The sequence below is a fragment of the Anoplolepis gracilipes genome, chromosome 1 (genome assembly GCF_047496725.1).
Source record: "Anoplolepis gracilipes chromosome 1, ASM4749672v1, whole genome shotgun sequence".
NCBI classification, from domain to species: domain Eukaryota; kingdom Metazoa; phylum Arthropoda; class Insecta; order Hymenoptera; family Formicidae; genus Anoplolepis; species Anoplolepis gracilipes.
Window position 1 is genome coordinate 3851345 of NC_132970.1, and position 13710 is coordinate 3865054.

General features: G+C 35.6%; 1 protein-coding gene across 3 annotated transcripts; it reads right to left on the bottom strand.

Moving 5' to 3' along the window:
• Window positions 1–944: 944 nt before the first annotated feature.
• Window positions 945–13608, bottom strand: LOC140673484 (uncharacterized). 3 transcript variants are annotated; one of them, XM_072906471.1, is made up of 11 exons: window positions 13371–13608; window positions 11628–11768; window positions 10851–10979; window positions 10560–10726; window positions 10187–10403; window positions 7272–10088; window positions 6731–7114; window positions 4057–6624; window positions 3106–3226; window positions 2456–2910; window positions 945–1915 (listed from the first exon to the last, which is right to left on the bottom strand). In XM_072906471.1, the coding sequence occupies exons 2-11, from the start codon at window positions 11632–11634 to the stop codon at window positions 1857–1859; spliced, it is 6924 nt and encodes a 2307-aa protein (XP_072762572.1). In that variant the 5' UTR covers window positions 11635–11768; window positions 13371–13608; the 3' UTR covers window positions 945–1856. The 3 variants fall into 3 exon arrangements, with proteins under 3 accessions (XP_072762572.1, XP_072762578.1, XP_072762575.1); XM_072906477.1 differs by lacking the exon at window positions 13371–13608 and adding an exon at window positions 12752–13352; XM_072906474.1 differs by lacking the exon at window positions 13371–13608 and adding an exon at window positions 12734–13352.
• Window positions 13609–13710: the final 102 nt, after the last annotated feature.

Sequence of the window (13710 nt, forward strand, 5' to 3'; positions counted from 1 at the left end):
ATGAACGCGAGAGAATAATTATAATAATAATAATAATGACAATTACGATTTTTATTTTTGCACGATATACTTCAATTATTACTAATTTAATAAAAATTTAAACAGTTTCCATATATACACAATAGGGAGAAAGGATGTGCTTTGTCCATCTTTACAAGAAATTATTTACAAAATATATTCATTCATATATTACCTATATCAAATTAACATTGTATTAATTAGTTTTCTTATAATAATTATTTTTATCATCTTCGCATATTTATGCATAGCTTCCGACGTTCACTGTGTTCATATTTCATGAATAAAATAAATCCTTTTTAAAAGTTCTATACCCCAATTTCTGAATATTATATAACTCACACACAACGAATTTTTTACTGAAAGACCATGTTTGATGAGTTTGAAAAATGAAAATGTATAATAATGCAACTGCAAAGTTAATTGTTAAATTGTTGATTAAAAGAGATATATATATACATTTCTATAATTATAAACATGAATAACAGTTGTTACATTTGTCATTGTTCTTATTAAATCAATATGTAAATTCATTATTTTCAAAATTCAAGCTGTAACAATTCTTAATATATTCAAAATGTAATCGTGTAATCACATATAATTGTCCAAATTACAATATCTCAAAAACGTTTTTATCTTTTGCATAGATAAGTACGAAAATGTGTTATTACTTTGTATCTTGAGCTTACAGCAAAAGGGCAAAAACTAATTCGTGTGGAAAATTCATATATCGTTATTTCATATACACACACGGCGCACATTTTACTTAGACATGCATGTACAGAAAAATTTTATAACAAATAGATGATACATAATAAATAAATATGTGTACACAAATTAGACATGCTTAAACAGAGTCTATCAGTAAAGTCGTCAGTAGTGATCTATACAAGCCCCACCAGGTAATAAATTTATCCACATATTTATAAATATGTATTTTACTTACGGCAGTACAGTCAAATTCACGTTTTTGACACTTAAAAAATTTGGACTTTTTTACTGCTACTCTTTTTTAATGATACAATGAACGAAAGAAATTATATGAGAGAAGATGATACCCGAAACATAAATAGTTCGAGTTTGAATTTTCTTAAATCTTTCTAAAGCTAACTTGCAGTTTCTTGTGTTTCTTGTGTTTACACCTAACAGACGATAACGTTAGAAAATTGCACATCGAAGAATGAAATTTAATTTTCGAGGATAGAATGAAACATCTGACTGATAAAAGAAAGTTACATACAATGTCTCGGCAGTTTTGAGTTAGTTCAGTTACTTAGATTATAGTATATAATGCATCGTGAGCAAGTCAAATCTGAGTAACTAAACTTTGCTGTTTATAGGAGTACAACATAAATGAAAACGCTAGACGGTGAAAGAAAAGAATCAAAGTAGATTGCTTTTATTTTGTTCGCTAGTCTTAAACATTTAAGAACATAACAATTAATAATTAATGACTTATTAAATATACAAAACTCTCTTCAAATGTTACAACAATATAATTCTTATATTCTATGCTCTAGAGAAAAGAAAAAACATGAAGAGTGAGGAAGAAAAAAATTGAAATATACTATCTTTCATGTATGACTAACTTAATAGCAGCCAATAAATGTTTTATAGCACAAAATGCTTTCACACACCGTCTAGCATTTCTTTTTTGACACAATACTCCCGATACATATACAGCAATGTTGTGCGCTAATGTGACGCATACAGTTTCACCAGGTAGGATCCAGCCACACGACGATCAAATACCCGTTTATATCAGATTTACAATCAGACAGATGATAGGCCTTGACGAGCGACGGTAGCTAATCACTGTCAAGGTCACTTCCCGAAGGTCATTTGTTTTCTCGGGATATTCGCCTTCGCTTCGCTTGCTCTGCCGTCTCCGCTGTTACTAAAACAATGTTTGTCCGCTGTACGAGATGTTTTCAAGTAAAATAGTATGCAAACTATATAGTTAACATCTATAATCATGATCTTTCATTAATGTTTAATGTAAATTTTATAACATATCATGTTAAAACTTGTAGAGAAAAGACAAAAACAGCATAGAATTTTAAAAATTCCATAATTTAAATAATAAATTATATATATATGCGATACACACACACACACACACACACACACGCACACGCACACGCACACGCACACGCACACGCACACGCACACGCACGCACGCACGCACGCACATATATATATATATATATATATATGTAGTGTATATGTGCATATATGTAATTATGTACGTAATTATGTATGTATATATGTATGTACATATGTTTATATGTATATATGTATTTGTGTATATACGTAAAATTAAAAAAAAATATTAACAACATGATTATTGAGAGATAATGAATTGATACTTGTAAATCGAATATATCCGAGTGTATCTTTTATATATGAGCTCTTTTAGAATAAATCGGTTACATACCAGCACCACTACGAGTTTTCCTTCTGTTAACATCATCTGAGGTTCTAGACGCACCCCTAGTATTGCTTGCTGGTGTAGCTAGTGGTGAAGCTGTGTTCTGCCGTACAGATCTTCTTGTCGTTACTTCGCCCACAGACTCGTTGCTAGATACAGAAGTGCCTCGTAACCTCTCCTTCCCGACAGTAACTGCCGCCGTCGTTGCCACTGCAGCCGTCATCGTCGTCATCGTTGGCATTGTCGTCATTGTCGTCGTCATTGTTATCGTCATCGTCGTCGCCGCCGTCGTCGTTGTCATCGTCGTCATTGTAGTCATCATCGTCGTCGTCGCCGTCGTTGTCGTTGGTGTTGTTGTCGTCATCGTAGTCGTCGCAATCATTGTCGTCGTCGTTGTCGACGTCGTTGCCATAGGCATACTCGGCTGCTTGGTAGTTAACAAACGGCTCTCTCTTTGCACTCTATTATTGGCATTGAAATTTAATATATTACTGGAATTAATTTGACTGCCAGAAACAGCTGTAGCTTAAACTCGCTCTAAAGTAACAAAAGCTTATCTTATGTAGTAAAAAATCTCAAATCTCAGAGATTATTTTTCTTTTTTTTTTTAATTTTATTTTCTGGGCACCATAAAAGAATGCATCAGTGTTGCTTACTTTTGATCTTTAGGCTTTGGGGAAGCAGCGGATGTTTCATCTGACAATCGAACTCTTGCTTTTCCTACAGATTCAATCAATGGTTCATCATCAGACGAATCTACTTCTACCACAATGGGACCTAAAAATATAAGAAACCGCTTATGTCACATATAAGTTTGATCTAAGTATTATAAGTCAGACAAGTATGAGAGATAAATAATTTTAGAATTATAAATATACACTAAAATGAAATTGAGAAGTGTAATTCTGCATCAAATATTGCAATATTTCATGTATATTCTTCAGTCTCATTTCAATAAATCATGATAATTTGAATTATTACATTTGTGCATAGTTGATTTAACAATTTCCATTATTACAACTTTATTCTCCCCCCCTCCCCCTCTCTTCTTCTCTTTTTCATGACAATACAATAATTCTAATTAATATATCTTTATGATAATAATTGCATATAAACAGTCCTGTTTTTGGCAGTCCTTAATTTGTTATATTACGAAAAATCTATATAAATCTTTAAAATCATTACATAATATATACAGGGTGTCCACCTACCACATTAGCTGATAATGAGAAATTCCTTACTGAATTTGGGATTTCCTTAGCGAAAATTTTATGAAAAACTATCTCATTTGTTATACATATTTTAATATACATATTTATGTGTTTCACGCGAAGGTAAATTTGTGATGTTTAAATCTTCATAAAATTAGACAATTACTCTATAAAATTTTCGCTATAAAGAAGAAATTTCATGCAAGTTTGAAAAAAAATCGATCATTAATACTTGATGCACTAACAGCTAAACTGTATATGTAGAAAGATATAAATACATAAAAAAAGAAAGAGATAATTTAGATAAAAATGTTTGTAAAAAAAAAAAAAAAAAAAAAAAAAACTCAACTACTATCTACACACGGAGAAATAGTCGCATAAGAAATAAATAAACACCTTTCTTAGCCTTTGTCAATATGTTGAACCCCTTTTTTGATTGCTCTTCCTTGCCAGGCACTTGTTTCTTTATAGAACCAGCCTCTTCTACACCCATGCAAGCTTTAATAAGTTCTGCCGCATTCTCTGAGCATTTCCGTTTACCTGGTCTTGGTTGTGGATCGTCAGCTGTGCTCGATGCAACGGAACTCTCGCTCTCTTGCCTTTTCCGTTTCCCTATTTTTATTGTCGCGTTAGGAGACAGTTTCGATACCGCCAGTTTCGGACTTGCTTTCGCGTAGGGTGATATACTACGGCGTTCCTCTAATTTATTAGGACCATGGGGGCTGCTTTTCGGAGTTTTTGCGATATCCGGGCTGTTCAACTTTTGCGATCTGGTTCTCAATGATCTCTTTTCGTTGTTGTCGTTCGGAATATCTATTAGAAGCTGCTCCAGCAACGACTTAGGTGGTCTCTTGATATACTCCTCCGAATTGTTGGAGTTTAGCCTCTCCACAAAGTGTCCTTCATCATTATCCTCTATACATATGATATCCTGTCGTCCTTCGAGTTCTTGCTTCCTCCTACGTTTCCGTTTAAGGTGTTCCACATCGCTGGAGTCTACCTCAGGATTTTGCGCTGCCGGGCTCGGAGTTTCATCCCGTTGCAGAACTACAGGATTGGAGTACGTGTATAATGGTGGTGTAATCCTGATAGGCTGCGGATCTTCTCCGAGAGGCGACTGGATACCACCTACGTTTAGATCGCTCGAATCATTAACCATCTTTTTAACTAAATCGTCCGTCACTTTTTGAAGATTTACAGAAGGCTCTCTGAGCATAATCTGACTCTGATGACTTTGTACATTACACTTCTGATTTTGTTCGGTGCACGTTTCTAACTTGACGGACTTTGCATTCAGTGAAATGTTACTATTTTTTGAAACTTCGAACCGATCAGTTTGCCTAGTATCGTCCACTTTTACGTTAATTTTAGATTCAACTTTGATTTCTAGATTGCAACTCTCATTGTTCGAGCAAGAATTATCCGTCGCCGCGTTAGTATTGTTCGCGAGCACACTATCGAGTTTTATCGTGTCAACTTTACTATAAGCAACGTGATTTTGTATTATAGGCACACCATTATTATTATTATTATTATTTTGTCCGTGAGGTTCATCGCTTAATCTAATTGCACTGTTACTTTCTACAATCGCTTTCGTACTATCTTCAGATACGCTTTCCGCAGCTCTCGATTCTTCATGTTTAGAGTTTGCCTTACCCTGATCATTTTGGTTAACAGTACTCTCTAATTTAACACTAGAACTATCCTTATCAGAGAAATCTTTTGCTTGTTGACGCGCACATTGCAATAAGTTATTATCACTAGTCATACTGCTGGTTATAGATGTTGTCACAACAGTGTCAAATGTTCTCGTCGCTAAAGGGATACTGGACACACTTTTGTCATTACTTGCTGTATCTAAACTAGCAATCAAATCACTACAATGTCCAGTTCTCGGAATTGTCAATGATTTTTCACTAGACACGTTTTTTGTGTCATGCTCACTGGAGTTTGATATATTGCGATTCAACTGGTTTTCAAGATAACTTGCTACAGACACAGGACTTAACCTTTGCGGGCCACTGGACTTGAGAAGTTCCGAATGGGAATTTGAACACATATCACTACTACTAGTTGAGGAAGGCACGTTCTTATTGGTGGTTGATAAGGTGGGTTCCCCCTGTATTACATTTTTGGCGCTGCTCTGTGTCACTGATTCGGTTGCCGATGCTGGCCTATGCAAAGGTGACTCTCCTTGGTTTGGTGATTTTTCCGAAAGAGCATCCATCGACTCAATACCCGAGTCTTCGCCACCCCCGCTGCTGCCGACTCTTTCGATATTCGCGTCAACACCAATCCCAATAGGTACTGTTGTATTTTCGAGTAATTTTTGCTTGACCTTTGCTTCAGTCACATTTATCTCACCAATAGGTAAGGTCGGCTTATTTGCAGGTGCATCAATGTTCTGGGTTCTAGAGACTTGGTCCACCGAATTACCCATTACTGTATTGCCTGATGTAGTCTTCAATAAACTAATCCTTTGCGATGCGCTATCTATTTTACTATCCGTTGCCGGTCTGTCCATTTGTTGTTTTACAATATGGTTTTGAATTGTCTTCTTATGACTAAAACTCAACTGTTCACCTGTCTTATTGTGTCTATTCATAATGGAATTTGCTTCACTCTTAGCAATCATATGATTTTTCAGCTGTTGACTGATGATTTGATTTTTAATAGTGGCGATGTAATTCTCCCTATCAGATTTACACTTGACAGAAAGAATTCTAGCTATAGGTGGTTGAGAATTTTTTGTTGTAGTCTCTGCATGCACAGGTATCTTATTCTCAGGGTTGTTAGATGTATTTCTAGAGTCGCCCTGCTGCGCCGACGAATTTGTCGATTTTAAACCAGAATCGCTCTCAAAGGATAGGCTGACATTGGTTTTTATACTTGGTACTGTACTTGCAGAACATTCAGAAACTATCTTCTGACTGTTAAAATGTGTAACTTCTGTATTTGGAGATTCTACAACATATTCAAAAATGAATTATTCCATACATACTTTTATACATAAATATGTAATTATATAACTATTATGTATTAAAATAAAAAAAATTATATATTTTTTTACCTCCTAAATGCAGATCTTTTTCATCAATTAAACTTAACCGCCTTTTTTTGTCTTGACTTATTAAATCTTTCTTCATGCCATTAAGCTCTGTTAATTTCGGAGCAATACTAGTCAGCGAATTATTTTTTTCAATTGCTGATTTATTAATGTCGCTATCGCTCGTTCTCCGAATTTCGCCAACCTTTTTGACTGTATTAAAATCACTCCCAGTTAAAAGTGAATCTGATTTTCTTATTGATTGGGTTGTTGTATCACCCTTATAACCAAGTTTTCTCCACTTCACTTGATTATCTAAAATTCGACCTCCTGATAGGAGGTTTTGTTCCCGATGTAAACCATCTCCAGATTCTGATTTTTTCTTAGAATCCCTTCTTTTTGTTTTACCTGTAATAAGAATATATTATATATAAATTGGGAAAAAAGACAAAGAATATTAATAATTATATATATATATAATTATTAATTATATATTATATATTATATATATACACATATACACATTAGTTTTATATATATATAGTGAGAATAAATTTTCTCTCACCTCCGCCTATTTTATATTCTTGCATGTGATTTTGTGCATCAAGATCCACTTGAGTCTTTGTTAAAACTTGCGGTGTATTTAAAGACTGATTTACAATCGCAGATTTATGCTTCGAAGGAGATGGTATTCTACTATTCAGTGGTATATCATCTACATCGCTGTTTTTACTTGAACATGGCTTAGTAATAGTACCAGTTTGTAATCGTACAGCATCCACTGGTAGTTCTGGTTTTAAGGCATTGGGTTTGGCCATAGCAGTTTGCAGCATATTACCCATTTTGCAAACGGTATTAGCATTGTTTATCATTGTGGAATTGGACAAAGGTAGTTTTGATGCAGATGAAGTGCCTATGATCATACTCAATGGTGATTTCTTTTGCAGCAACTTGTTCCCATCAATACATTCCTTCATCTTCTTCAATTTACCTCTCCTCTTGATTAGATCACTTTCACTCTCACCTTTCAGAGATTTCTTTTCTTTTTTCCTTTGTACTACTGAAGCGTTACGTCCTCTTAAAGAAATGTGTAAAGGAGGCACTCGGAGTGGTTCGTCACCGTTCCCTGTACTTGGAACACCACTTGTGAAAATTTTATTCACAGATTTATCAGCTTTTCGCATGGTCGGTGTATTCACGAAAGAAACGTCAACTTTGTAAGCCGGTGTAACGGGCTCGGATTTTTCCAATTTCAATCTTAGTTTGATTTTCTCTCCTGGCATTGGACTATGCGCAGTCTCTCTGCTGGATTTTATTCTGCTATGCTTTAAACTTCCTTCGCTGGCCGTAGACTTGGCCGTTGTCTCAGAATCAGACTGATCTGTGTTTGTCGTCGTGTCGTTTCTTCTTGAGAAATTACTGTCCGCGTCATCGTCGGAAAATATGGAGTTTGATCTGTCGTTTGACGGAGATGGAAAGGAGAAGAAATCATCCTGATTATCTACTGCACTTTCCGGCTCCGAATCTGAACTTTCACTGGGCATCGGTTCCAAGTGTCCTGTTAAAGGATTGATTAGAAATTGTCGTATCTTCCCGGTTGAAGTGTACTCCGGCTCTGGCTTCGGACCCTCTTCTTCCGGTTTCGAAGACTCGGAAGCTTCCGTTTTAGTCACAGGCGATGAAGCAATGCTAGTATTAGAATTATTTATATGAGATCCACATTGAGGAAAGGCACCTGAAACCTGATTCGAGACTGACAGACGTGTGGTGTTGACTTGAGCACCTTGCGGAATAGAATTACTCTGTGCATTCCATGTGGTCCCGTTAGCATTGCTCGTTGAGGGAGATTGATAATTTCTACTAAGGATATTTTGGCTCTGTCCATAACGAAAATCAGTACTTGCGCTGGTATTGATATTCATGTTCTTCACTTGATTGTGATGTAGTTGTTGTTGTACATTGAGAGACTGATTTTGTTGACTTAAATGTGTTTGCTGCGGGACAGGTTGCCTCGGATAGGGCGACGGGGTTTGTTGACGTTGACTGTTTAAGTAACCTAGCCGTTGTTGCGGGACGTTTAAGCCTACTGTCGAATGTTGTAGCAATTGTTGTTGATTTTGTTGTTGTTGTTGTAATAGCGACTGATTGTTAAGAGATGTGGTTTGCATCGACGTATTTATATTTTGTTGATGAATTAGAGCTTGCTGCGTCGAGACTTGTGGGACAATTTGTTGATTTATTTGTTGTTGGTGCTGCGTAAGAAGCTGCTGCTGTTGTTGGAGTAAAAATTGACGTTGTTGCAAAGGTGTTCTAATTTGTTGCCCATTTACCGGGTGCCTGGCGGGAAGTTGATTCTGCATTTGCATCTGCGAAGTCCTGTAAGCCAATTCTTGCCTAATGTTGGGAAACTTTTGTTGAGTTTGTACTTGATTGTGTAAAGTCGATGTAGCTTGCTGCTGCTGCTGCATTTGTCCACTGGGCGGCACTTGATGCACTGCTTGGGGCGGCATCATGTTCTGTCCAGTGCTACTGCCGATTACATTGACCGTATGCTGCTGCGATGGAAGCGACGATGGTTGATTAGCATTGACAGTCGCAAATGCCGACGATGTAGAAGTCTGCGATAAGTCAGGAATAACTGTTGTCGTCGTTGTCGTCGCTGTTTTTCCGATCAAGTCTTCATTTCTCAAAGTATCCAAATTCGGTGGCGACTCGTTGGGTGACGGAAGGTCTTTCCTTCTAACTGTAGGCTTCTTAGTGGGTCTCATACGATTAGTAAGTCCAGAATTGTCAATAACAGCCGGTGGTAACATCTTCTGACCAGGTACGACGTTATTTGCATGCGAACCAGCATCATTTTGTAAAAGATTTACGAGTAATGGACTGGACAGGGCAACCTGATTTCCACTACCGTTCGAACTCCCTGCCAGATTGGTATTGTTGTTTGGTGACAGACTAGATGTTGTAGCAATAGTCGTGGGTTTGTATTGATTCGTTAATTGTCCAACGGTAACAACTGGTTGAGTGGTCGTATGACTGGTTGTCAGTGCCGTAACCGTCGCCAAATTTTCTTGAGATGGATAAGGCGGCGGCGGTTGCGCATGGTGCTTAAATTGTATCGTATTCTTAATTGTTGTAATCTGCGATTCGCGATTGTGTATTGCGTGGGCAGCATGCGTCATACTGGCAAATGGGAAAGGACCATTGTAGTTGTTCCTAGGCGATGCATTAGAATTAGCTACTTGCTGGTTTCCAGAAACGCCAACATTGCTCGTTGACGTGGATTGGACTGATTTCGCAAGAAACGGTGGAATAGGATCACAGTCAGTAGGTGCAACTACATTTGGAGAACGAAATTGTGGAGCTTTCTCCGATGATGTTCCTGAAAGAAAAAGAAATTTACACATGTACAACTCAATTCATTATATGTATATATTATATATTTTGTTGTCATCAATTTTACAATTTACGAAAACTTACCAGCTGCTATTATCTGAGCAACATTGCGTAGTGCTGACGAAATGCTGGTGGAATTACTGGGACCAGGCAAAACTGTTGAAGGATTAGCATCAACAGTAGTTGTATTATTAGTAACATCGCCTTGCGATTTTACTCCGCCATCTTGCGTAGTTCCAGAATGCAGCACAATTTCTTGTGCATCTCCACCGAAGCGACTGGCTATCCTCAAAGATATTACCTGTAGAAGAACATAGTAATATGTAAGTAATATTTCTTAATTATTTTTGCTCACAAATTATAAAAATTCATAAAAAATATTATTATGTAACAATAATACAAGAATATATTGTAAAAAGAATATATAATCAAAAGACATTTATTATATAAATTATACCTGATCTCCTTCGACTTGCACTGAAAGTATACCAAGTTGTGTAAGGGTTGGAGAGCCTTGAGCTGCTAACTCTCGAAGTCGCAGAGCAGCTTCTCTGGGTATTGAAAATGTTACTCTTACAGAATTCCATGGTTCTACTTTATTTATTCTCAGCCCATCTCCTTTGTCTGTAAATTGTAAAAATATATAAGTTAAACATATAGTCCATTTACATTATTCAAAAAATAATAAATATATTTATACACATTATCTTGTTTGAATCATCATTAAACTTTATATTTATTGGTTTACCTTTGCAAAGCAAAGCATTAAGACGGTCGACAATAATTTCAAACTTCTGAGGAAACTCTGGATCTGCAAGATCACCCTCGCACGTTACCACCGTCTCAATCAGATCACCATCACTATCTGCCGCCATGACTGTAATATCCATTATTGTGATATTATTTCAATAGTAATATATAAACTTATTTTTGTATAATAAAAAATAATGATCAAATATTTATTAATAATAATAAAGAGTTATTTCGTATATTTGTCAAGTTTTAAAATAATGAAATAACAGAGATGGCAATGCTAATGTAATATTTTTTGATTAATATTAATAATATAAATAATATAATATAAATAATATTAATAATATTAATAATATAATAATATAATATAATAATATAATATAAATAATATAATATAAATAATATAATATAAAAATTTAATTATATATAGTTTTAAAATTTATAAAAAATGTTATAAAAAAAGAAATCATAAACAGAATTAAATAAGAACTAATTTTTGCCTGTCTACATACCTCTTTTACTTTCTTTCTCTATTTTTCATTATATCAAAAAAGTGTATTTTTTTTATCAATGTCATAAAAAATAATTTGTCAAATAAATTTAATTATTTAAAATCACAGAACTTTCTAATAGTTTCAATTCTAAAATCTACTTGAAAATGTTTGGTGATGAATGATAATCAATTGTAACAATCTCTTACTTAAGTTTACAAAAGCATGACTTGTATATAGAAATCAAATAATATTTGTACATAATAATAAAATATACGTACCAATCATAAATCACATAACTACCCGGAGAGTTTAGGAACGCCTCAGGGTGTTGCTCCAATATGTGTGTGTGATGATGAGATGTCGTGTATCAGTTGTACACCGACAGCTCCAAATCACACCGATACCACTAATCTTGTTTACTGTCAAATTAAAAATTGAGTTTTCATTAAATTATATAGAGAATAAACATTGTTAAAACAAGTTCTTGTGTAATATAACATTAATGCATATAAATAATATAATATATTGTTAAGTAACACTATACATTCCTCATATAGATGTACATGCATGTTAGCAAAATATAACTATTTGGAATACAATAATTGATATATAAAATTTATTAATTAAGTCTTTTTTAGTCTTTCTAAAACTCCAAAAAAGTAATATGTATATGTGTATTTAAATGTGTCATGTAATAAAATACGTGTATTTAAATGTATCTGTAATAAAATAATGTATAAGATTGTAAGAACAGCAAATTTGCATTATATTTCAGAAATATTTTAACTGAATAAATGTAAATATATCAAATATATACTTATAGCATATATATAATAAATTAAAATTAATGCAAATTTTTCAATTTTATCTTGCAATTAATATAAATATATAAATTTAGATAACAAATATCAAAACATAACAAAAAAAATAAAATAAAATGAAAAAATAATAGATCTTATACAGATATTTATAGCAAGTTTTTCTTTAGCACATTATATGTCAATAATGTCAAATATGACACACACATACGCATCTTTTCAGAAATTCATAGTTTTTATTATATTTAATATTTTGTACTCATTTCGTATGCATGTTATGAATCGTATGAAATTTTACAAAATGTAATAAACTAAAATCTTTATCAAGCACAAAAAAAAAAAAAAAAAAAAAAAAAAAAAAAAACGAAGTTTTCAAGACAGAATTCACTCATGTGTAGATATAATATTTAATGACAATGACACAAGAGAGAGAGAGAGAGAGAGAGAGTATTTTCGAGGAAAAGCATGATTTACTATACAATCGATAAAGCTGATCGTGCAAAAACAACAAGAAAATGACAAAAACATGGGCGCATAAACAAAAAGTGAGGCCCACTAAACGTTACTAGGTTATAAATTTGTACGCGATTTCCGGGAAATCCCCGAACGATTTCTGTCGAAGAATCCTGGACGCCGGTGGAGCTTCTCGTCGATATTTCGACCATCGTACACGCGTACGTAACCGCGAAATTATCCCGGATAGGCCGTCTCGCTGTCCGTGAACGGCAATTAAAATCCACGGGCGCACAAGCGGCCGCGGGGGCACCCGTGCTTGCTTCAACAACGTTAGGAAATAGGTTATAGATCGCATTTTTTTAGCTGGGCGCGAAACGCGGACGTGCGTGTCGACGGGAGTCGACGGTTTCGTGGCACGAGACGGCCGTCTCGACGGGCAACATAATGATTTTCGTCGAAATAAGGCATCCAGACCATCAGATATCGGGGGGGGCCCACCATTTTGTCCGTCGGAGGAGGTGTACGTGAAGTGGGCTCAAGCATGCTCAAAGATAGACACCGTCAAAAGTCGGAATTATTTTTATTCCCGAGCCGCGCATCCGTTACACACGGCGCGTATATACACTAAACTAAGGCAGCCGTGTGAATCCGCGGCGGGCAACGGCTCGGGTTAGCGGACCTCACTTTGAGCCGTCGCGCACAGCGCCGATTTGATACCGTATGAACACAGGAAAATTTCAACGTTACCCCATTTCTTTCCGACACTGTGCGGGATTTCACGCGTCCGTACAACACGGAGGCACACCGCCCGGCCACTGATCTTAATCGGAAACACTCCGCGCGGCCCTTATTTCACTCTCAGCACACAGCGCGCGGCAGGGATCGCGAAAAAACTCGACATAATCGCTAATATAAAGAGACAAGTCATAAAACGCCATGAACAATAACAAGGTGCCGCCATTTGCAATGCGTACAACTGACATGCGCAAATCAATCGCGCGGGGCACGCTGGGTATTTTACGAGCCGCGCCATCTTGCCGATCGCTTTATACATATACATATACGTCCCCTAACCTCGAAATGCCTT